This window comes from Abramis brama (genome assembly GCF_963993115.1).
Source record: "Abramis brama genome assembly, chromosome: 11".
Lineage (NCBI taxonomy): Eukaryota > Metazoa > Chordata > Actinopteri > Cypriniformes > Leuciscidae > Abramis > Abramis brama.
In genome coordinates, this window is record NC_139973.1 from 39,469,809 (window position 1) to 39,495,502 (window position 25,694).

The following is a 25,694-nucleotide window of genomic DNA, read 5'->3' on the forward strand; positions in this document are numbered from 1 at the left end:
TGGAGGCACTGAAGAGACAGGAGGATTATTGTGATCATGGCCACACCTGAATGATAAAGTCATCATTATTCAGACCGGATCCCTCATACACACCAGTGTTGACTCAGTTGCTTGTGTGTGTGTGTGTGTGTGTGATTTCACTATTCATGTTGTTGTGAAGAGTTTTGAATGGATTGTAAGGTGTTTGTCTATACAGCATGTGGGAGAAATATAACCTTTACAACTAAAAATGTAGGTTGCTTTATAACATCTGGGAGATGGAGATCTTTAGAGATCTGATATTGAGCAAGTTTTTAGGAATCAGGTTCTTGATGTTAAAGTGCTCCTATAATGCTTTTTCAGATATGATCTTTCATGTAGTGTGTAATAAAGCTGTTTGTAAATGTAAAAGCTCTGCAAAGTTTTAAAGATTAAAGTGCAGATGAATGGAGTTATTGTCTCCTAAAAGAAAGAAGTGATTCTGAACTGAAACGAGTCGTCAGTAATTCAGTCTCACTTCCTGATGATCCTGTAGGTTTGGAAATAATTTGCATAATTCCAGCTTCTGGTCTTGATTGGCTGAACAGCGTCTCTAAGCTCCGCCCTCAAACACTGTAGTTTCTCTGAGACTGGAAGAGTTTGGTTCGTGTTGTTCATGTCGAGAAGACGCTGTTTTCTGCTGATAAAGCAAATCCACTTTGATGAGATTGATACGGTAAAACCCACACCATCGTTACTGTTCGCATCACTGTGATCAAGAGCTGAGATTCAGATATGATAGTGAGCGTTTGCTTTCTGACCAATCAGAACAGAGCAGTGCTCAGAGAGGCGGGGTTTAGAGAGACTGAATCCTTGATCGAAGCGTTTCAGACACTGAGAGAAAAGAGCTGATGCTGCCGTGGAGATTATGAGGAAATTAAATTGTTTTTGACATTTGATGCATGTAAACCTGTTGAAGGAGACGCCAAAGCACAATTAGGAACCTTTAAAAGAGCATAATAGGGCACTTTAAGGCAGACAAACAGATGTTTACAAAAAATCTTTCCTTCTGATGATTAATAAATAGTTTGATAACATGCAGGTTATCTGTCTTTTGCTTTTTGCTTACCAACTGATATATTATCCTCTTGTCTTCTGTTATCATGATTTAACATCATTTTTTTTCCACGTTGAGAGGAAAACGTGCCATTTGCAACCCATTTTACTTCTGTAATGTGACATAGTTCAGAGTGAAACAAAAAAATTCAATGAGAAATTATTGATTTAATTGTGAGCCAGACAGAATGCACATTTGCTAAAACTAAAATAATGCCTAATTTAATAATTGGCAATTGTGTAACATGATCCAGTGACCCACTAGAGCTAAGAAACAATCAGAAAAAGAAAGTAGTTTTAGAGAAAGATCGTATTAGTTTGATTAAAGATGACTCTGATTCCTAGCATCTCTAAATGTATCCTAAATAAACAAGCTGACTAGTCAATCCAACTTCCCTTCATACATTCACAAACTGATACATGATTTATAATGAATGCATACTTTTGTCCATATGTTTGCGCTGGGCTTACGATCTGTCGTGAGTGTGTATTTAACATGTACAGCTGGACTAAATGTGTTTGGTGTTTGTTACAGTTCACAATGTAGGAATAAAACCTTTACAAATTTTTCCCAGCATGTTAAGGTTTTGCTTGACGTTTGAGTATGAAACACACATACAACTCTGACGCCCAGATTTAAAACACACACACACACACACACACACACACACACACACACACACACACACACACACACACACACACACACACACACACAGGATTCCTGTGGGCTTGTTATGTTTGCCATCGTTTCCATCTGCCAACTCCACCCTAGTGAACTCACACTGAGACACACACAGGGTTTATATTGGGCATCCGTCCACTTTATTTCTCTACAAATTAACCAAACAATAAATTAAGTTAACCTATAAAGTCAAACACTCACGTACAGTGACTCCAAATGTCTGAATATCATTGCATTAGATTGAGTATGTGCGCTCAAATGCTGCAGGATCTTTTCTTTTCACTAACATTGACTTTTCTTCATCATGTTGGTCTCAATGTCCTTGAATCAGCTTCTTCATGTTCAACACTAGATCTATTATTTGTTCTTTATGTCAGATGTTTTGATTGCATAGTGTGTTTGTGCATCTTCCTTTATGACACTTTTGTTTTTGTGATCTAATGCAGTGATATGTTAGTGTGTCTGGAGTCCACACATGTTTTAGAGGAATTGCAGGGCTGGATAAACAACTGTGTTGTTGGAAAAAAGGTCTCAGGCTGTGTTTGACGTCAGCAGACTGCCATCATAAACACACACACACATTTACACACACTGAGCTGTGAGGATGAGATACGTCAGTGCTATTATTAATAGTATAGAATTATTTTTATTATTGTTGTTGGGGAAAAAGCCAGAAGGCTTTGATTTTTCTCCTCAATCCAAGACTTTACAGGTTTGTGTGTTGTTGTGAGTCAGTTTTAATATTATATTTATGAATATAATATTTGTACTCTGACTATGAATTTGAATTAGTTTTTACGGATTTAATCTGAATATACCATTTAAAGGTTTGGGCTCCGTATGTTTCCGTAAGTTTCTGCTCACTAAGGCTGTTTTTATTTGATTTAAAAAAAGTAATATTGTGATATATTTCACATATAAAATATATAAAATGTATAAAAGATATATAACGATTTAAAATGTAATTTATTTCTGTAATCAAAGCTGAATTTTCAGCATAATTTTTTTTATGTGATAAAAGCGTCAAAACAAACATTAAAATAAATGTGACCATTTAGATAATTTGTGACAAATTTTCATAAATGTTATTAAATTATTATTTAAATGTCATGTAATTATTTAAAATAGTGTGTGTATATATATATATATATATATATATATATATATATATATATATATATATATATATATATATATATATATATATATATATTCATTTCAAATAAATAGTTCTTTTGAACTTTCTGTTCATCAAAGAAAATATTTTTCACCTGAAAATCACAGTTTCCACAAAAATATGAAGCAGCACAACTGTTTTCAACACTGATAAGAACATCAATTTATGTTTTTTTGAGCAGCAAATCAGCACATTAGAATGATTTCTGAAGGATCATGTGACACTGAAGAAGACTTTTTGTTCTTTTAAGATAATCAACATGTATATGATGTATGAGTAATTTCATATTTTGCATGCTAGACTTGAGTTGTGACGTGTCCTGCTGTTAAACGGATCCCTCTAAATGTTTGTTTCTCTCTCTCTCTCTCTCCGTTTCTGAAGTCTCCACATGTTTGACGAGCTGTAAGAAAGTGGCTCCGCCTCCCGTTCCCCCTCGAACCACTTCCAAACCGTTCATCTCCGTCACCGTGCAGAGCAGCACCGAATCCGCGCAGGACTGTTACCCAGACCAGCAGGACCGCAAGAGCGAGGCCAACAGCCAATCAGGACGCAGCAACTCCTCCGACAGCCTCGACAGCACGCGGGCCAAGGGGTCGCGACCCCAGATACCTGTCGCGGCGCCCCGGGAACCCCAGATCCCAGCGGCTGTGGTGATTTCTCCCAACCCTCATCATAATGAGCAGGTGAAGGGGGACGCTCTCGCCCCGGACGAACCCCCGATAGACCCTGTTCCACGACGGAAGCTTTCCTCCATCGGGATTCAAGTGAGTTTATTGAACTGAATGTGTCACACGCGGGTTTTAAGCCCTATCATACACCTGGGTGTGTGTTTTACTAGCTTCAGCCCAACACAGTTATCATTTTCACACCCTGCGCCACGTTGTTTAAAGGTGCATTGGGTAATATTTAAGAGAATCTGTTGACAGAAATGCAATATCATATACAGAACTATGTTTTCAGTGGTGTATAAATGGTGTCACACATGGGTTTTGGGCCCTATAGATAAGGATATAGATACAGAAAACCGGGGTTTACGGTAGAAATTTGATGTGCTTTTTTATTTTCAAAATCACTTTTTGGAAAGTAAAGAACAAATACATAATGCATTTATTTATTTTATTTTGAAAATTAACCAACTCTTTATGGGCCCTATCATACATTCGGCGCAATGCAAGTGTGTTTTGCTAGGTTCAGCCTGACGCAATTTTCATTTTCACGTCCTTCGCCACGTTGTTTAAATGGCAAATGCATTTGTGCCCATTTGTGCATCCATGGGCGTGCTGGTCTGAAAATGAGGTGTGTTCAGGCGCATTGTTGGCGCGTTGCTATTTTGAGGACACTGAAATGGACTGAGCCATTGACCAACTGAAACCTGGACTAAAGTCAATGGCGCAGTATTTGTTTTGTTATTTTAAGGGCACATTATTAATATGCGCCTATAGGCAGGTCCATAACGCGTGTACACTCTGCTTATCACACACACACACACACACACTCTGCTTATTACACACACAGGCAGTAGCACACAAACATGCCAAATATTAAAAATTAAACAATTACAATATAAAAGATTATTATTGTGTACATAAAGATATGGTGGAATCCGGCTTGTCCCGTAGATGGTCTGCTGGTGCTTTAACCTCACACACCACACACACACAGCTTTAACCTCACACACGGGCAAATCCGTTTGCGCTCTGGAGACGCGTTCAGTCTTTCCGCTTGCAAATTCCTCCATGTAAATAGCGAATCCGCCACGGCAGGAGCGCAACTGGCTTTTAAAGGGAATGGGAGATGAGACTCTGATTGTTTTTTGCACGTTACGCCCAAAACACACCCATTACTCATTAAGAGAATAGAGATAACCCTTTTAGACCATGCGCCGGGAGCACCGACCATTTTTCTCATCATTAAACTAGCTAAAGTGGATTCAGACACGCCCTAACTGCACTTTAGACCATTAGCTTAGATCGTTAAAATACGGCCCTTTATCTTTGCAGACCTCTGTTTTTGTTTAATGTAGGTCAGTTATATGGCTCATCTGTTTGCAGGTCGACTGTATTCAGGAAATCCAGGCTAAAGTAGAGACGCCACCATTGGCCAGATTCCAGTCGATCGGAGTTCAAGTGGAGGACGGCTGGACGTGAGTTTGTTTCACTTCTTGTTCCTCGCTTACTCGTGATAAAGCCTTTGAAACACAGCTCGCTTTTTCAGCGGCCTTGGTTCTGGAAGCATTTTTCCTCGTTCATTTTTCTATATGCTTTTGACAAGGTTCTTCAGAGAGAAAAAAACTGTTCCCTTTCAAGGGAACTCGCGTTGCGTCGAGTTTGACGCTATGGGAACGCTTTGCGTGATGACGTCTTGAAGCACATGTAAAATCAGTCCAATGGTGTAGCGGGACGTCAGAGGCGGGTGACGTCACGTACCAGGAAGCTATAAAAGCCGGCCTGAAGCAGAAAACAACAGCTTTCTGAGTCTTCAGTTGCGCTCTGTGTGAAATCTGTCTGTATATTTGGTGTTGTCTGTCTATATCATATATATATATATTCAGTATGGCGAGCGAGCAGCAGTTTAGAGTGTGTGTCCATCCCTGCCCGCGTTATTTAACGGGAGGTGACACACACACTCTTTGTGTTGTTTGTTTGGGAGAGGAGCACGCCGAGTCAACACTCGAGGGTGGTGACTGTGTGCATTGCTGTGCGCTTCCATTGCGTACGCTCCGATCCCGCTTGGCTCGGTTCAATCCCGACTACGCTCCCCAGGGCTCGGGTCCCGCCGCTGCCGAGGCACGGCGTCGATCTCAGACCTGGGGTTCACAGATGGATTTATCAGTGGATGTTGAGACGGGCTCTGCCTTATCTCAGCATCCGTCTGATAGATCCAGTGCCTCTTATCAGGGTGTGGAAGCACGCGCTGCGGTTCCTTCCCCCCCGATAGAGGTACCAGTACTGCAACTATCCAGCTCTGAGGAGTTGGATGTTGTGAGTATTGTAGCTGAGTCTGAGGATTCGCCACCTCAGTCTCATGCGTTTGAGGAACTGCTCGATGTCATTACTAGAGCTGTTGACAGACTGTCTATTGAGTGGCCAGTAGATAGGCAGGACGTTCGTTCGAAAAGTGAGCTCGACGAACGCTTCCTGCCATCTCGTGCGCAGCCCCAGCGCAGGAGCCTGCCGTTTTTCCCCGATCTCCACACCGAGGTGTCGAGATCGTGGGCGAAACCAGTGTCATATTGAGTGTATACTGCACAAACATCACACTATTCATCCATTCACAATTATAAAGAGCATGGTTATGGGGAGATGCCGAAGGTGGAAGAGACGCTCGCGAGCTATCTCTCTCCAGCAACGGCATCTTCTCTGAAGGCTCCTGCACTTCCATAAAGCTTATGCCGCCGCCGGTTAAGCTGCAGCGTGTTTACATACAATGTCCATAATGCAGGCTTACCAGGCTGAGTTATTGGGTTTTTAGGAGGGCGGGGGTATTAGTGCTGATACGGTATCTGAACTGCGCATAAAGGACAAAGAAAAACATGTTCTTTTAGATGCACCAGTATCCACGCAAGGGTTATTTGGAGACGCAGTTAATAGTGCTGTAGCGAAGTCACAAGAAGCTTCAAAACAGGCAGCTGCACTTCAGAAACTTCTCCCCCGCCGTTCTTTCTATGAGGCTGCTGAGCGGGAGCAGCCTCACTCCTCTAAAAAGAGCGCTGAGCACCGCGCCACTCAGATACAGAGCGTTTCCTCCCGTGCTCCCCCACAAAAATCTCGGGGACACGGAGGGCGCTCTCAAACCCAGCAGTCCTCGAGGGGTAAAACGGATCTGCGGACCGTTATTACCGCCAAGAAGGCTGCTGGGGAAAAAGTCCTGATGTCTGAGGGCTCAGGACAAATGAGGGTAGTCCCCCCGAAGCAGAGCGGTTAACACCTCTTTTCACGGTGCCCGTCTCTCTTCGGTGCCCTCAGGGGACCGTTCTGCCAACCCTGCCGCCTCCGGCGTTACAGGGCGCAGTGGTCTCCGGCGAGCACATATCTCAAGGTCCACCCGGAAACGTAGTGGCCTCGGGATGCCCGCCCCCTCTGAGGAGGGTGCTAGAGCAGTCTGTTTGGTCGTTCCCTGCCGGTGCGCCGTTACAGGGCGACGAACCGACTGCTCAACAGCAGGAGAATAATACGGTGCCCGTCTCTCTTCGGTGCCCTCAGGGGACCGTTCTGCCAACCCTGCCGCCTCCGGCGTTACAGGGCGCAGCGGTCTCCGGCGAGCACATATCTCAAGGTCCACCCGGAAACGTAGTGGCCTCGGGATGCCCGCCCCCTCTGAGGAGGGTGCTAGAGCAGTCTGTTTGGTCGTTCCCTGCCGGTGCGCCGTTACAGGGCGACGAACCGACTGCTCAACAGCAGGAGAAAAATACGGTGCCGTCTCTCTTCGGTGCCCTCAGGGGACCGTTCTGCCAACCCTGCCGCCTCCGGCGTTACAGGGCGCAGCGGTCTCCGGCGAGCACATATCTCAAGGTCCACCCGGAAACGTAGTGGCCTCGGGATGCCCGCCCCCTCTGAGGAGGGTGCTAGAGCAGTCTGTTTGGTCGTTCCCTGCCGGTGCGCCGTTACAGGGCGACGAACCGACTACTCAACAGCAACAAAATCCAGAAACCAGTCTCGAGAGACTGGTACCTCTAGTAGAATCTTTGACAGCGTGGAAGCTACTGTCAAATGTTTCTCGTTGGGTCCTGCAGACCGTGGAAAAAGGGTATTAGATACAATTCTAGTAACGCCCACCGCGGTTTATGGGGGTCCTGCCCACAGTGGTGGGCCCCGAGCAGGTTCTGGTTATGGAACAGGAAGTAAACACTCTGTTAGAGAAAGGGGCCATAGAATATGTACCTCCCTCCAACAGGGAAACCGGGTTTTACAGCCGGTACTTCATAGTTCCAAAGTAGGACGGGGGATTGCGTCCCATTTTAGGTCTTCGAGTTGTCATGCAGCTCAAGTTCAAAATGTTAACATTGAGACAGTCGTGCCACAGATTAGTCCGAGGACTGGTTTGTCACGATAGACCTCAAGGACGCATATTTCCATCCGTCCGTGACATTGGAAGTTCCTGAGGTTTGCTTTCGGGGGCAAAGCATACCAATATCGAGTTCTTCCATTCGGCCTGGCTTTATCACCCCGCACTTTCACCAAATGCGTGGATGCAGCTCTGGCGCCTCTGCGCCTCCGGGGTATTCGCATCACGAACTACATCGACGATTGGTTGGTTTTAGCTCAGTCGCATTAGATGGCGGTTCAACATCGAGATGTTGTTCTCGCCCATATGAAAGAGTTGGGGTTACGGCTGAACGCCAAGAAGAGTGTGCTTTCTCCACTCCAGAGGACCACTTTTTTAGGCGTGGTTTGGGATTCAGTGTCGATGCAGGCGCGCCTGTCATCGCCACGCTTCGATCCTGGCAGCCGTGAGAAGTGTAAAGCTAGGCCAGCTACTCACTGTCAAACAGTTCCAGAGACTGTTGGGTCTCATGGCAGCAGCTTCCAACGGGATACCTTTTGGACTGCTGCACATGAGGCCCCTGCAGTGGTGGCTCAGGACCAGAGGGTTTTTCCCCGAGGGGCAACCCATTTTCGCACAATCAAGGTCACGCGGTGATGCCTACGTGCCTTGGTTATGTGGAAGAAACCTTGGTTCCTGTCCCAGGGCCCAGTGCGGGGAGCTCCTTGTCGTCGCAAACTGCTAACGACGGATGCTTCCCTCACGGGTTGGGGAGCGATCCTGAGGGTCGCTCATCTCAAGGTCTGTGGGAAGACCATCATCGTTCCTGGCTATCAATCGCCTAGAGATGTTAGCTGTCTTCCGGGCTCTGAGGAGCTTTATCACAGGTCTCAGGGGACACCATGTGTAGTACATACGGACAACACGTCGGTAGTCGCCTATATCAAGGGGGTTTGCGCTGGCACGCCATATCCTCTTGTGGTCCCGGGGGAAGTTGCTGTCACTCAGGCAGCCTACATCCCCGGGGTCCAGAATTTAGGAGCAGACACTCTGTCGAGACAGGGGCCGAGGCCCGGGGAATGGTGGCTCCACCCCCGAGGTGGTGGAGCTGATATGGAATTTATAAGTGGGTCTGTTTGCGTCTCGAGAGACGTCTCACTGTCCACTTTGGTTCTCCCTCACGCATCCAGCTCCTTTGGACTGGATGCTATGGTGCAGACGTGGCCGAGGCTACGTCTGTACGCTTTTCCCCTAGTTGCTCTGCTCCCGGGAGTTCTGGAGAGAGTTCGCAGGGACCGGGTTTGCCTGCTTCTTATAGCCCCGCGCTGGCCGGGCAGAGTATGGTTTCCCGATTTTGTGTCACTCCTCGACGGGCCTCCTCTGGAGCTACCCGTCAGGAGGGACCTTCTGTCCCAGGCGGAGGGCTCGATATTTCACCCCCGCCCAGAACTGTGGAACCTGTGGGCTTGGCCTCTGAGGGGGCCCAGCTCATAGAGTCAGGTCTCTCAACTGAGGTTGTTGAGACCATTCTACAGTCCAGAGCTCCCTCCACGAGGAAACTTTATGCCCTGAACTGGAGAGTATTCACCTCTTTGTGTAGTGACCGTCGGTTGGATCCAGTCAACTGCCCAATTGGTACAGTTCTGGAGTTCCTGCAGGACCGGTTCACTGCAGGTCTGACCCCGTCCACCTTAAAGGTTTATGTGGCGGCCATAGGTGCTTACCACATTCCTTTGGGTGGAATGTCTGTGGGGAAAGACCCCTTTGGTATCTCGTTTCCCTCGTGGCACTTGGAGGTCCTCCTCCCTTTCGAAATCGGACCAGGAGGCTAATAATTTGCTTTGCCCTGTTCGGGTGTTAGACGCGTATGTCCACAGAGCTGCCCTGTGGCGTAAAAGTTACTTTTGCTCCCCTAACAAGGGAGGTCCAGTGTCTAAGCAAAGGATGAGCAGTGGGTGGTTGAGACTATCTCACTTGCTTATGAGGCGGCTGGACAGCCTTCTCCTTTGGCTGTCCGGTCGCACTCTACGAGGAGTATGGCGGCCTCTAAGGCCCTTATATCAGGAGTTTCGTTACAGGACGGTTGTGATGCGGCAGGCTGGTCCTCACCGCACACTTTCGTCAGGTTCTACTCTCTGGATCTAGACTCTGCTCCAGGGTCTCATGTTTTGTCATCCTAGTGCTGCTCTTTATGATTTCACACAGGACAGACATTTGTAGCTATGGAGGCGTTGGTATAGACGTTCCCATAGCGTCAAACTCGACGCAACGCGAGTTCCCTTGAAAGGGAACGCTCCGGTTACGACTGTAACCTCGGTTCCCTGAAGAGGGAACGAGCGTTGCGTCACCTTGCCATATCTCCTTCATGCCTGTCAGCACGACTTCAGACTTTACTAAGCTGTTGTTTTCTGCTTCAGGCCGGCTTTTATAGCTTCCTGGTACGTGACGTCACCCGCCTCTGACGTCCCGCTACACCATTGGACTGATTTTACATGTGCTTCAAGACGTCATCACGCAAAGCGTTCCCATAGCGTCAAACTCGACGCAACGCTCGTTCCCTCTTCAGGGAACCGAGGTTACAGTCGTAACCGGAGCGTTTTTGTAAGTCAAAAAAAGACTGTTTATGAGGGAGTCAATGCACACACACACACACACACACACACATAGATTATTTCTTTCTTTTGCAAGGATGCTTTAAATTGATGAAAAGTGACAGTAAAGACATGTATAATGTTACAAAAGATTATATTTAAAATAAATGCTGTTCTTTTGAACTTTCTATAAATCAAAGAATCCTGAAAAAAGGATTCCACTAAATACTAATTAGAATGATTTCTGAAGGATCATGTGACACTGAAGACTGGAGTAATGATGCTGAAAATTCAGCTTTAAAATTGTAAAATATATTCACTTAACAAACAGTTATTTTAAAGAAAAATATTTCACAATATTACTGATTTTACTGTATTTTTGATCAAATTTTAAAAATTAAATTATAATTTCATTTCAAATTATTTTTTCTTTTTAAAACATGAAATCATTTTAAATATTTCTATTTGTCTGTCAAATTAAATAAAAGTAATTTATTTACATTTTTAGATTAATTTAGAGTTGATTCCTTTATATTTTACGTGGCACTCCTGAGGAAAATGCATAAGAAAATCAACTTGACTATATTTAAACTAAGGGTCTAATAAAATCTGTCTTTAAGCATTGTCTCGTTGTATCTGATGTCACGCACAGATCTGCATGCGGTTCATGTCAACATCAGTCATCTTTATGATGGCCTAGTTTCTGCTGTCTAATGGAGACTGTGTAGTTTAATATGTCTGTGATTGATAAGGATTTCTGAGTGACCTCATTTAGCTCATAATTGTGTGTGTGCCTGTGTGTGTTTGTGTGTCTCTGTGTGTGTGTGTCTCTGTGTCTCTGTGTGTGTGTATGTGTGTGCGTGCATGCGTGCGTGTGTGTGTGTGTGTGTGTGTGTGTGTGTGTGTGTGTGTGTGTGTTAGTTTCAGCCGCTCCAGTAGCATGGCCTCTCGTCAAGAGACGGACTCCGACACGCAAGATCTCTCGCTCACGTCCCTGACGTTCCCATCCAACTCCAAACAGACCGAGAAGAAAGTCATGGTCAACAGCGCCAGCCAATCAGTGAACTCACCCCCCCACCTGTCCCTCGACAACGGTAACCACGACGACAACGACGACGTGGCGGTGACGACCAGCGGCCCCTCGCGACAGATCCTGACCAACCGCTCGACCACACAGAGCAGCTCCTCGTCCTTCTCGGAGAGCCTGGATCCCGCGCTCGACCCGTCGTCTCTGCCTCCCCCCGACCCCTGGCTGGACAGCGGGAACGGGACGGGGAACGGAGGATCGCCGGCGCTGGTGACGGGGGCCACGGCGTGCCGACGGGACGGGCACTGGTTCCTGAAGCTCCTGCAGGCCGAGACGGGCCGGATGGAGGGATGGTGCGGTCAGATGGAGAAAGAAACCAAAGAGCACCAGCTCTCAGAGGAGGGTAAGAGTGATTTGTCATGTTCTTGTCGACTGGAGATAGTAGGGCGTCCCATTTGTGGGCCACTAAAGCCCGGGACACACCAATCCGACGGTCGGCCGACTAAAGCCCCTTTCACACAGAGATTCCGGAAAATACACGGAAAAAGTGACCCGGGATTTGACTCGGGTTCGTTTGATTTTGGTTCAGAGAGTGCGTTCACACACAACCTGTAAAAGTCCCGTAAAGACACGTGACATCGATGTGACTTGTAATGTCTCAGCAGGTCTTAAGTTCGCTTATGAGCTGCGATCTCCCTCTCGAGAAACCACGCTTGTGCATTTTTTTCTCTGATTCGATCATAAACTTGCGCATTACGTACCGTTTCACAGCTGGCGAACGATCCCGGCTTCAGCATCATCACTACGACACGGCATTATTACGGCTTTTGTTCACACAGCGTGCGTTCCGGGACTGAACACGGCAATGTTAGTAGATCCCCAATCCGGCATCGATGCCGGCATAAATCCCGGGTCGTGTTTGCGTTCACACAGAAGGCAATTTCCCGGTAATTTCCCGGGATCAACGCGCTGTGTGAAAGGGGCTTATGTTTTCTCAGTGTGTTCCGCACCGTCGGCTGAAATTGGTCCTTGTCGGCTTTTTTCCGGCCGATTCGACGTGTTGATGCCATTCGCTGTCGGTGAGAGAGGGAACTCTGATTGGCTGTTCAGCTTCGTGAACGAGTCCGTGCACGAGAATAATAGCAAAACAGCGAGTAAAGAAGTCGAAACGGTACAGACAGAAGACCGTTCTAATGTACGTCATCTTACCTGAGTGTTTCAATATTAGCATGAGCGGAGTGGAATAAAGAAAGTGTTTAGCAGGATTGATATTCAGAACGGTGAGCACGCACTGCTTTATTTACGGTTTGTGTATCTGCAGCGTCGCTTTCCCTTTTTGAATGACGAATATAGATTAATATATCTGCAGAAATAGACAGTTGTCTCATTTACACGCTAGCTGACAGTCAGCTGTAGCTCTCTGTAGGATATTAAGTAAAGATCATGTTCCATGAAGATATTTAGTAAATTTCCTACCATAAATATATAAAACATTTATTTATTTGTGAGTGAATGCTGCACAATCGCCAACATAAATGGACAACTTTAAAGGAGATTTTATAAATGTTTCGATTTTTTTGCACCCTCAGATTCCAGATTTTCAATAGTTGTATCTCGACCAAATATTGTCCTATCCTAACAAACCATTCATCAATGGAAAGCTATTTATTCAGCTTTCAGAGATGGTGTATACATCTCAATTTCAAAAAAATGTTGTGGTCCAGGGTCACATATATAAATTTTACTCCCAACAATGCTAAAAATAAACAGAGAGCGTGTTATAGGCTGAATGTCATGTTATAGCCAGATATGACGGCGCATCACCGCAGATGAGCATCTATTCATCAAGCAAACGCGCAAACACACAAATCAAAGTGAAAGTAAGTCGCAGACGCTTAAACAAACAATCATCTTCATTAAAAGTAAAGAAACGAAATGATCTTCCAGGGCTGTTGCCGCTCTCTCTTATTGCAATCTTGGATTTTGAAATTAGCTGATGATCAATAAAATGCAGCTCATATCTGTTGCTTTCGGTGACGTGCACTCCGTTAAATCATTAAATCTCTCTCTCTCTCTCTCTCTCTCTCTCTGTCTCTCTCTCTCTGTCTCTCTCTCCTCTCTCTCTCTCTCTCTCTCTCTCTCCTTTTGTCTGTCTTCACATTTATGCATGAGTGAAGTTGAATTGTAAAGTTTTTTTTTTTTTTTAGAAACGAGTGTTGTGTTTTTAAGATGCTTTTTCACACCTTTGAGACTCTGTTTATAAATCCATTGCACTCCTTCCAGCTGCTTTTTTTAGCTTCTACTAAAAATGTTGTATCTTTCATTTTTTTGTAAATAAAGTGATCTTAAGTCTCTCTCTCTCTCTCTCTCTCTCTCTCTCTCTCTCTCTCTTTCTCTCTCTCTCTCTCTCTCTCTCTCTCTCTGTCTCTCTCTCTCTGTGTGTGTGTGTGTGTGTGTGTGTGTGTGTGTGTGTGTGTGTGTGTGTGTGTGTGTAGTGTTGGGGAAGGTTCGTAGCGCGGTGGGAAGCGCTCAGCTCCTCATATCCCAGAAGTTCCAGCAGTTCAGAGGCCTGTGTGAACAAAACCTGGTGGGTCAAACACACACGACTTCAGTCCAGATAGACGATGTCTTACCACACACACGATGATTCATTTTCAGTGTTTTATTCACGGAGACAGAAGCAGAGTTAAGGTCGGTTCACACAGAGGACGATAATGAAATATAAAAGAATTGTAGAGTTCACACCGCAATGAGAACGATTTCAGGACAGCCAATCAGAATCCACCCTGCTTTAACGAGCTCGAGTATTTAAAGCATTTGCTTATTATAAACGATGTCATCTGCTGGTGTGGACAATAATATAGTTATCGTTATAATTATCATTCTAGCTCTTGGTGTGAATGGGCATTTATTTATACTGTTTTAGTTTTTATTGATATTTAGAATGTTTTTTTTTATGCTTATAATTTCCACTTTCATTGACATTCTATTCTGATTTTTTTTTTTTTTTTTTTCAGTTTTAGTTATTTTAGTGTGTCAAGTTAATTAAATGAAAATAAGAAATGTTCCCTTGGCAGCTAGCTGAAATAAAATAAGTTTAAGTTTATTTTATTTTATTTCATTTAACGCTCATTTTATTTCAAGTAATTAAAATCTTGCTTTGTTATGGTTTTAGTTTACTATAATAACCCTGGATATTGAGTAGAATAAATCGGTGCATTTTATTAATAAAACTGCTCTCATCTTGCTATGATTTTATGAACAATATACGCCCTTGCGCTCTGCTTGTGTTTTATTAACGAGGCTCTTTAAAAGTTCTGTATTTGTTCGTCTGTTCTGACTAAAGTTTAGCAGAAGAATCACATCAGCTTCTCCAAATCAGAAGATGGCAAGAGCGCCACACACACATCTATCACATGATCAACACGACCCTCTTAAGATGTGTCGCCCTCTTGTGGACAACTGAAGAAATGCTTGTGTGAATTATCATTTCTTCTTTTTCATGTTGTTCTTCTTCACTGTGTATTCAGAATGTGAACGCAAACCCGAGACCCACGGCTCAGGATCTGGCCGGGTTTTGGGATCTTCTGCAGCTCTCGATTGAAGACATCAGCCTCAAGTTTGACGAACTTTATCATCTGAAATCAAACGACTGGAAGCTGAACGGAGACTCGCCTGAGAAGCAGGTACAAACACAACTAATGAAACCATCAGCAGGTTAGAAATAAATGCATATGTTAAATTGTCATTTGAAACTGTCAATGTCGATATTCTCACTATTATAGTATTTGTAAATTGTTTGAATTAGCTCCTTTCCTTTTTAAGATTTAGTCATTTTGTCATATATTTATATAGCTTTAATTTACACTGCAAAGATTAAGATTGTTTTAAATGTTTGTGTTTACATAATATATGTGTGTGTACTGTGTATAATTATTTTGTATATATAAATACACACACGCATGTATTTTTTTTAAGAAATATTTGCATGTATATATTTATATATAATTTATATTATATATAAATATTTTATATGTAAATAACACATTTTTCTTAAATATATACATGCAAGTGTGTGTATTTATATATACAAAATAATTATACACAGTACACACACATATATTATGTAAACACAAACCTTTATTTTGGATGCGATTAATAATAGCTGTTGTTATTATTATCTGTGTTGAAAAGAGTTTTTGCTGTTTAATATCTTTGTTGAAATTGTGAAATATTTTGTTTCAGGATTCTTTGATGAATAGAAAGTTCAAAAGAACAGCATTTATTTGAAATGGAATCTTTTGTAATATTATAAATGTCACTTTTGATGTGTTTAATGTCATTGCTGAAGTCTTTCTTAGTGTATTGTATATTTATTTCAGTTCTAGTTTTAGTAATTTAGTACTTCATCTTAAAATCATCTAATATTAATATTTTATTGCAGCGAACGAAATAATTTTTAACACTTGTAGTTTCGGTCAACATTAACAACTGACACATGCATTAAGACTCTGTTTCTCATGTCTCTTCATCTCTGATCTTGATGCTGTTTAATATCTTTGTTGAAATTGTGGGGGGAAAAAAATCAGGATTCTTTGATTGGAAGATAATACAGGTGAAACTCGAAAAATTACAATATTGTGCAAAAGTTTGTGTATTTCAGTAATTCAAATTAAAAGGTGAAACTAATATATTTAGTTTATATAACTATATACATATGCATGATTATAGTCTTCAGAAGGCCGACATTTCTGTATTTAATATCCTTTTTTTTATTGATTTCATGTAATATTCTAATTTCCTTTTGAATTTGGGGTTTTCATAAGCCGTAAGCCATAACCATCAAAATTATAACTTTTGCACGATAATCTAATTTTTCGAGTTTCAACTGTAGAAAAATAGAATAGAAAGTTCAAAAGAACAGCCTTTATTTGAAATAGAATCTTTTGTAACATTATAAATGTCTTTACTGTCAGTTTTGATTTATTTAATGTGTCATTGCTGAAGTCTTTCTTAGTGTGTTGCATATTTATTTCAGTTTCAGTAATTTAGTACTTCAGCTCAAAACGTTCATCTAATATTAAAGGGTTAGTTCACCCAAAAATGAAAACTCTGTCAGTAATTACTCTCCCTCATGTTGTTCACTTTCATTCATCTTCAGAACACAAATTAAGATATTTTTGATGAAATCTGAGAGCTGATCACTCCTTCATAGGCTTCTCTGTTTTTGAAACTTGCCGGCCCAGAAAAGTTAGCAAAGACATCGTTAAAATAGTCCAAGTGACTCCAGTGGCTCAATCTTAAGTATATCAAGTGACGAGAATACTTTTTGTGCGCAAAAAAAACAAAAATAACGACTTTATTCAACTATTGATTTTCTTCTGTGTTTCTCTGAGTGAGTTCACGTAGTGTAACAGCGCAGCGCTTCTGGATTGTACGTCAGAACGGAGGCTCACTATTGGCCAGCATCACACACATCACATGACCAGCGTCGGCCAATAGTGAGCCTCCGTTCTGCCATACAACCCAGAAGCGCTGCGCTGTTACACTACATCAACAGCTTAGGAGAATGACATGGAAGACAAGAGATGGTTGAATAAAGTCGTTATTTTGGGCGTTTTTTGCGCACAAAAAGTATTCTCGTCGCTTGATAAACTTAAGGTTGAGCCACTGTAGTCACTTGGACTATTATAACGATGTCTTTACTAACTTTTCTGGGACTCACAGTACAATATTATTGCGATACTCCAAGACATTTGGTTAAAGGTTAACAAAAAATGAACTGTTGATTAAAATGCTAAATTTGGTATTGCATTGTGGGTGTAAATGAATAGGACAATAGAGACACCAGAATAACAATATTCATGATTCTGAAGCTGAAAAGACAGAATTAGTTTAGACGAATATGCATTTCTGCATTTGCATATGCCCATTGCATCATTATACATTATATTCAACATTATGTATAGTAGTTTAATGTAGTACTGACACTAAAACTCTGAAAACTTGAATTTTTTCTTACACAGTCATTTTTAACTATCCATCCATGATACATATTGTTGCATTTTTGTATTGCGATATATTGTGACACGATATATTGTTACACCCCTATCAATTTGTGTTCAGAAGATGAACGAAAGCCTTACGCGGTTGGAACAACATGAGGGAGAGCAATTACTGACAGAATTTTCATTTTTGGGTGAACTAACCCTTTAAAGGTCCCATTCCATGGATTATTTTTATTATTTTATCATGTTTCCAGGGGTGCCCTTATAATGTTAGTATGTTTTTTAGATAAAAAATTGTTATAATTTAGAAATAAAAGGCATATTTCCTAGCCTGATTTCATTCCCTGGTTTGAACACTCTGTTTGAAGGGGCGTGTCTGCTGTGAGACTTCAGTGTAAACGCCCACTGCTGTGATTGGCTGACATGCTTGCATATGAAATATCTGGCATTACATGTGGAACTATCTGGAAAACTTTTACTATTACAGCTATTATACGTTTTTACTATTACAACTATCGGGATTAACGAATCGTGAGAAGTTTTTTAAGTATTTAGATCTATTTCAATCACATAAAAAATTGCAGTGAGCGTTGAGCAGATGACAGCCTGTTGATCGCGTGAAAAAAGATCTTATCATTGCAACGCAGTTTCTGCACTCACTAATGATTTCACCAATGCAAACATGAGGCATATAAATACAGTAAGAGCTTCGCTGTGCAGTGTAACAGCGTCATTTATTTCATAACGAGTTTTGGCAAGTGTCCAGATAAACTCGCGCTGTGTGATTGATTGACAGCTTGGACGATTGGAAAGGGATTGTTCTTTGATCGCTTTCTGTATATTAATCACAGTTTAAGTAAGATTATTTTCATCCTACTAAGAGAAACGATGTTAAGTTGATCGCTACTTCCATATTAAATCACTACTTACCGCTTGCTGGAATATAGTTGAAATTGCCCCCTTCGTCAGTATGAAACGCTGAGAGAAGCCTGCTTGATATTATCCCAGGTTAGAAAAACAGTCCGTGGTGAAATGGACAGAGCAAACTAACAACTTCGAATTAAACTTTTGCGGTATCCGATTATAGATAAACATCAACCGTCTGTTGACATTTCGCCATCAATACGCCTGTGTTCCTGTGGGCGGAGGTTAGTCTAAACACGGTTCTGGTGATGTCACTAATGAAGGAAGTAGAGGGGTGTAGTCCAATCCAGCCGTTTTTTGTAGTCAACTTCTGTTAAATAAAATATCTCGCTTGGCATTGAACTTTGAGCGTTATAATTTTACAGATATTATTTATACTCTAACAACAACATTACACACTAACTAAACTTTGAAACATGGAATCGCATGCAACAGGACCTTTAATATTTTATTACAGCTTTATTTCAGTTAACGAAATGACTTTTAACACTTCAGTCAACATAACCAGCTGACATATGCATTAAGACTCTTAATGTGTCTTCATCTCTGCTCTTCCCGGTTCAGGAGAGCCAGAAACAGGCTCCTCCGGTGCCCAAGAAACCCGGGAAGAGTAAACCGGCTCTGGGCCGCGAGAAGAGCAACGACACCGTGGACAAACAGAGACAAGAAGCTCGCAAGAGACTGATGGCGGCCAAGAGAGCGCAGTCCGTCAAACAGAACTCAGCGACGGAGAGCGCCGACAGCATCGAGATCTACGTCCCCGAAGCCCAGACGCGACTCTGAGGAAAACACGCTCCAGAACCAGACCAAGGGCTCCGGATCACCACACAAACGCTGCTTCCGTCTGTCCACGGCGACTTTACTCAGACCGAGGTGAGAGAGGGACGCGGGAATCAAGACGGACACTTTGTTTCGGGACTGCCAAGGAAATCCTCACAGAGAAATCCTATTAGTTGCAATCATTAATATAATTATTGATATGATAATTAACATTGAGAAACTGGTATTATTGTCCTAAATTCTATATGAGATTGTTTTAAATGTTCTAATATTTTGGATAAGTAGAAACACACGTCCGTCACACACAGCGCTTGCATAATTCCCCACTGAAATCCACGTCTTCCTGTTTTACGCTTGGGTTTCTGTTCTTCTTCTTCTTCTTGTTCTTCATCTCTTCCTCCAGCCGGCGATTGAACAGAGCGAAAGGCTTTTCTCCAGATCTAGGCTGAATACGAAATCGCCCCCTATACCCTCAAACAGGGCGTCATTTGAGGGGACAGCCATTTGTAGTGGTGTCCGAAACCATCGTGGACTTTGAGTGCACTTATTCAATCCCACAATGCACTGCAGTATCAAGTGTACAACCGATGGACGCTCAACGGCTGCCCGAGTTCACACACTCCTTCCCATTCACTCCTCCAAGTGAACATTATTAGTGGACTAGCGTAGGGAATAGTGAATGAGGGTTTAGGGGGCGATTTCCCGAATGTCGTGTGTGTTTCCGGTCAGGTAGAGGGCGCTCTTCCCATTCCTTGTTTCATTTGTTTTGATGTTTACAGAAGTCATGCATTGTGGTATATCAAATGAAAGCTGTTGTACCTCAGTCATGTGTTCATCTCAGGTCCTGAAGTCTCACGGTTGTCGAGTTTCCATGAGTTTGTACAGGTTTTCAATCCCGATATTCCTTGTTACTTCTGCTTTGCTTTAAAGGGGCTATATGTAAGAATTTTCATGTATTAATCACTTTTTTATTGCTAATGTGTGAACAGTTTGTAATGACACTTACAAAACGAGACCTTCCCTGACTTAGTTTGTCTATGAAAGCCTGTAGACTGATTTTTATATCAAGGATTCGGGACGTTTTTCCCGGGAAAATCGAAGCATGTGACGGTTACGCTCCCGAGAGCCTCTCTATCATTCACACATTACATTAATACTTACAATGTTCAGGATAATGCCGAAAGAGCCATTCTGTACTGTAATGTCAATGTGTCATGCAAGGAAATTTCAGATTGATTTAAACTATAGTCTCTCATAGTCAGATCTAATATACTTAATACTCAAACTATCATAACCGTGTGATATTAATGAGCTCATCTGTCGTCGTGATGCCGGTGAATCTCAGATCCACATCTCTATGATCAGATGATTTCTGAACCGCTGTTTTCTCACCGCTGGCAGTTTTGTGTGTTTATTCTGTTATTGAGAGGAAAGCGTGAGGCTCATATTTACAGATTCATCTAAGCGTCGCTCTAGCGGTGGACGGCGTCGGGATGTTCGCTAACGGTTTATCACTGCTAATCACTTCTAAGCAAAGAATAAGAGCTTCGTCATGAGAATATCAGGATCTCGAATCCCGTTCAGTCTCGTATACGTCACATGAGCACGAGCAGTAAGAGCTGCAGTTCACGATAACGGCCACCGGTGTCACTATAACTCTACATACAGCCCCTTTAAGTAAAACAACACAACCTAATATATTACTGAATGAAGTGCCTGTGAATCATTATTGTGGGTAACTATACGACCCTTGTAGCAATATCAAAGATGCTAATATCACACTTACTCCCTAAAACACGGTCAGTTTGGACGGTGCGATAAAACTTTTTTAATAATCGCTCTGTTTTAAGTAATGAGCTAAATATGATTCTTCATTTCACTTCATAATTCTCCTTCAAACTCCACACATCTACGCTTGTACCTCTGATTGTCCAGTGATAACTAATATATCAGATATTGACTAGATAACATTACTTTGCTGTAGCGAACGAACACACAATTGGTCAGGACTAAAATGTGACTCAGTTTGGATTATGAATCATCATCTTTATTCATCAAAGAAGGTGATTAGGTGTGTTTTAAATATGTTTTTAATGAAAATGAAGGTATCAAATCCACATATTCAGATATCACTGCTATTACAGTGCTATGCATAAGTTTAGACACCCATGCTAAAGTTGACTAAAAAGAGGAATAAAAAATCATCTTTTGGAAATTGAACTTAATGCCTTAATTAAAAAAAATTGGAAAAATCAAACCTTTAAGGACACCAATTTTCTTTGTGAATGAATAATGTATCGTAAATAAATAAATGTTCTTCCTTAAAATACAGGGTGCATAAGTCTGGACACCCCTATGTTAAATTCCCACAGAGGCAGGCAGATTTTTATTTTTAAAGGCCAGTTACTTCATGGATCCAGGATACTATGCATCCTGATAAAGTTCCCTTGGCCTCTGGGATTAAAATAGCCCCACATCATCACATAGCCTTCACCATACCTAGAGATTGGCATGATTTATTTCAGTTAGCCTAAAAGCTAGTTTGATTTGCATTGAGAGATGATCTTATGGAAAGTACTCCATGCCAATCTCTAGGTATGGTGAAGGCTATGTGATGATGTGGGGCTATTTTAATCCCAGAGGCCAAGGGAACTTTATCAGGATGCATAGTATCCTGGATCCATGAAGTAACTGGCCTTTAAAAATAAAAATCTGCCTGCCTCTGTGGGAATTTAACATAGGGGTGTCCTCACTTATGCACCCTGTATTTTAAGGAAGAACATTTATTTATTTACAATACATTATTCATTCACAAAGAAAATTGGTGTCCTTAAAGGTTTGATTTTTCCTACTTTTTTTAATTAAGTCATTAAGTTCAATTTCCAAAAGATGATTTTTTATTCCTCTATTTAGTCAACTTTAGCATGGGTGACTAAACTTATGCATAGCACTGTATATTCATTATCCTGAGCTTATTATGTTCTGCCATCGTATTTGTTCGTTACAAACTGCACTTTTCAAAACTCTTTCCGCACACTACCAAAAGTTCGGGGTCAGTAAGATTTTTAATGTTTTTGAAAGAAAGTCTCTTCTTAAATTGTGAAATATGATTACAGTTTAAAATAGCTGTAATATATGTTAAAATATAATTAATTCCTGTGAATTTTCAGCATCATTACTCCAGTCTTCAGAGTCACATGATCCTTCAGAAATCATTCTAATATGATGATTTTCTGCTCAAGAAACATTTCTGATTATTATCAATGTTCAAAACAGTTTATCAGGATTTGATAAATAGAAACTGCATTAATTTGAAAGAGAATCTTTTGTAACATTATAAATGTTGTTACTGTCATAAAATCATGCTGACCCCAAACTATTGATTATCTTTCCTCCCGCGCTCATGAACTGAGATGATCCTCCATTCGCAGCTCTGCATTCAGTGAGCCGAAGCCCAGCAATGACCCCAGATCAGCCGCTAACAGTGATTGGCTCCTATTGTGTTTGACGGTGTGCGAACATCTCTTCGTCAGTCGAGTCGTTGACGCCTAAACGTTTAAACGTCTGAAAACCAGTTCATCCGGGATAATGGACCAGGATCATGAATGATGCATGATTATTTCAATACTTAAATCCTTTGTTTAGTGAACTCGAGTTTGATATCAGATGTACAGGAACACGAGTCTTGTGGGAAATTAATATTTTACAGTATTTCCCCAGTTAAATGAGCATAGCTAGCACAAAGGTACTGCCGTGAAGCATAAGTAGGATTTAAATAAGTACTATATATATTCTGTATTTAACGGCATTTATATGTCATGGTAGTATTTTTGTACTACCTTTAAATAAATTTACAAACTTTAATTACAATTTTTTGTATTTATTTTATTACTGTGATTTTGCAGGGAAAAAACAGCATTAGAGGAATGAGAATTAATGTTGAAAATAATGAGGCGTACAAAATGAATTAAAAGTAAACATTCAAATGCATTATTATAGTAATGCAAACTGGAAAAAATTAAATAAGAATTTTCCCCCAAAAAATGGTGGGTAGCTTATTCATATTTTATTCTGTTTATTGTTTTCTTTTATTCTGTTCTATTTTCTTCTTTTTATTGTTTTATTCTATTTTATTTCATTGTTTATTTGTTTTTTTATTCTATTTTATTTTATTCTGTTGTATTCTTTTTTTATTCTGTTTTATTTTATTCTGTTTCAGTTTATTTCATTCTGTTTATTATTTTCTTTTCTTTTATTCTGTTCTATTTATTCTTTTTTTTATTTTTATTTTTTTTATTGTTTTCTTTTATTCTGTTCTATTCTCTTCTTTTTATTATTTTATTCTACTTTATTTCATTCTGTTTATTTGTTTTTTATTCTATTTTATTTTATTCTGTTGTATTCTTTTTTTTCCTTTTTTTATTCTGTTTTATTCTCTCCTTTTTATTCTGTTTTGTTTTATTTTATTTTATTCTGTTCAATTTATTTTCATTCTGTTTATTATATTATTTCATTGTATTCTGTTCTATTCTCTTCTTTTTTATTCTGTTTTCTATTTTATTTCATTGTTTACATCATTTCCTTGAATTGTTTTTATTCATGAGCGATTGTTCACCGAATGCCTCCGGTAGAGCTTGCATCCTCGGTCCCGGTCGGTCCACTCCACATCCGCTCGATCCGTCTCTACACACCGCCGTTCTGTTCAGGGATTCAGGAACCGGATGTGTGTGTGATGAAGTGGCTCCGATGGAAACAGACGAATGTTTCACACAGACGTCAACGTGCAAAAATACACTACAAACTCATTTGTCTGATTTTTATTCTAATATTCACTCTATAGATATCACCTTATGATCATTTCTATTTCTCGGATCAATCTTTTTCTATGGAAGCATCATTAATCTGTTGAATGTGTTGAATGTGTCCACTGACAGCCTGTGTGTCCTCTGTCCAGTGTTTCAGTGTGAGACTGACTTTCACAGATGTTTGATTTCTCCCATTGTCTCACTGTGTGTGTTCACATGCGATCTCGTCATATTTTGTGGGCTTCCCTGAGGACGACGACACAACTCTCCTGGATTACATTAACTGATGATTGACAGATAGAAACGGATGATTGACAGCCTCTCTGTTCTTGCTGCTCGGACACTGATGAAGTGTTTTCTACACCTGTGATGAAGTGGTGAAACACAGGTCACGAGACGTCGATCGGCCCTCTCTCTCTTCAGCCGTGTTTATGGGGGTCGGCAGAGAATAAATCATCTAAATGCAAGAGTTTGTAGCAACAAGATTTAAGATTATTATTATTATTATTATTATAAAGATTGATAATCAATATTTTATGAAACAAGCACATATTTTACTGACTAGGATTTGTTGAATATGTCTAATGCTGTATGAAGTTTAGGCTGTGTATGTCAGGGTCTTTTGTTTAGTAAGAAATACAGTAAATCTGAGTTAAGTTCAAATGTGTTTATGACTCTTTATTCTTTCTCAGCGTGGATTATGAACTGACCAGGGGCCTGTACCATGAAGCCGGATTAGGTGGCTAGCCAGCTATGTTTCAGCTTAGTTTCCGCCAACCCTGGGTTTTAGGTACTATGAAAGTAGCTCGGCTTTAATCGGTGTTCGTTGCCATGGTATCTTACGCTGCACGGCTAACCTGCTCCGGGGCAGGTTATGTTCTGGATTCAAGATCTCAGACCGAAGTTTGACCAATCAGCTGAGAGCAAAGAAACATATAGGCCTAGGTGACGTAACTTATTCCAAGTGTCTGTTACAATGACTTCACCTTTTCTTCCAAATCCGGTGGACATCTCAGCGCAAATTGTTTGACGAGCACTTCGTAGAGAAAGAGTTTTTAGCCAGACAAAATCCCCTTGCCTTAACTGATAGTTACTTGTATGAAAGATACAGATTTTCCGCGGAAGGAATGTCTTATCTTTGCGAACTTCTTGAGCCGCACATAAAGAATTTAACACGTCGAATTCATGCACTTACTGTACCGCAAATATTGCGTTGCATTTTTTTTTTTTTGCAAGTGGTACATTCTTGCACGGTGGCTGACGCACAGAAGCTAGGGGAAAACATATGTTTGTCGAACCATTCGCAAGGTGGTCCTCGCTCTGAAGGAGTACATGAAAAGTTTAATTAATAATGTTCCCCGGACATTTATCGACCATGTCCATAAAAGAGGGCTTTTATAAAATTGCCGGTAAGATATATTGATAGGGTGACATCACATGAACACTTTTTTTTTTCTCAAAAAGCAAATTTCACAAATGTACATGTTAAGAATTATTTTGAATCTTTTTTATTATTATTCTGATAATCTTATGATAGGATTCCCAAGTCATTGCAACATGTATGCAGTCTATTGCTCCAATCTCCACTGCTCTAGGGAACATGAGGCAGATTATGTTAATAGGAAGTCCTATCACAGCCA

At 41.2% G+C, this 25,694-nt stretch overlaps 1 protein-coding gene across 1 annotated transcript in view; it reads left to right on the plus strand.

Moving 5' to 3' along the window:
• The window catches only part of dlgap4b (discs, large homolog-associated protein 4b), a 143,402-nt gene extending 121,977 nt beyond the window's left edge, over positions 1-21,425 (plus strand). Inside the window, exons 8-13 of the mRNA XM_084128848.1 lie at positions 3,318-3,700; positions 4,988-5,079; positions 11,432-11,940; positions 14,033-14,124; positions 15,068-15,223; positions 19,034-21,425. Of these exons, the coding sequence (XP_083984974.1) occupies positions 3,318-3,700; positions 4,988-5,079; positions 11,432-11,940; positions 14,033-14,124; positions 15,068-15,223; positions 19,034-19,252 (1,451 nt within the window). The 3' untranslated portion in view covers positions 19,253-21,425. The remainder of the gene's footprint in view (positions 1-3,317; positions 3,701-4,987; positions 5,080-11,431; positions 11,941-14,032; positions 14,125-15,067; positions 15,224-19,033) is intronic.
• The last annotated feature ends 4,269 nt before the right edge of the window (positions 21,426-25,694 follow it).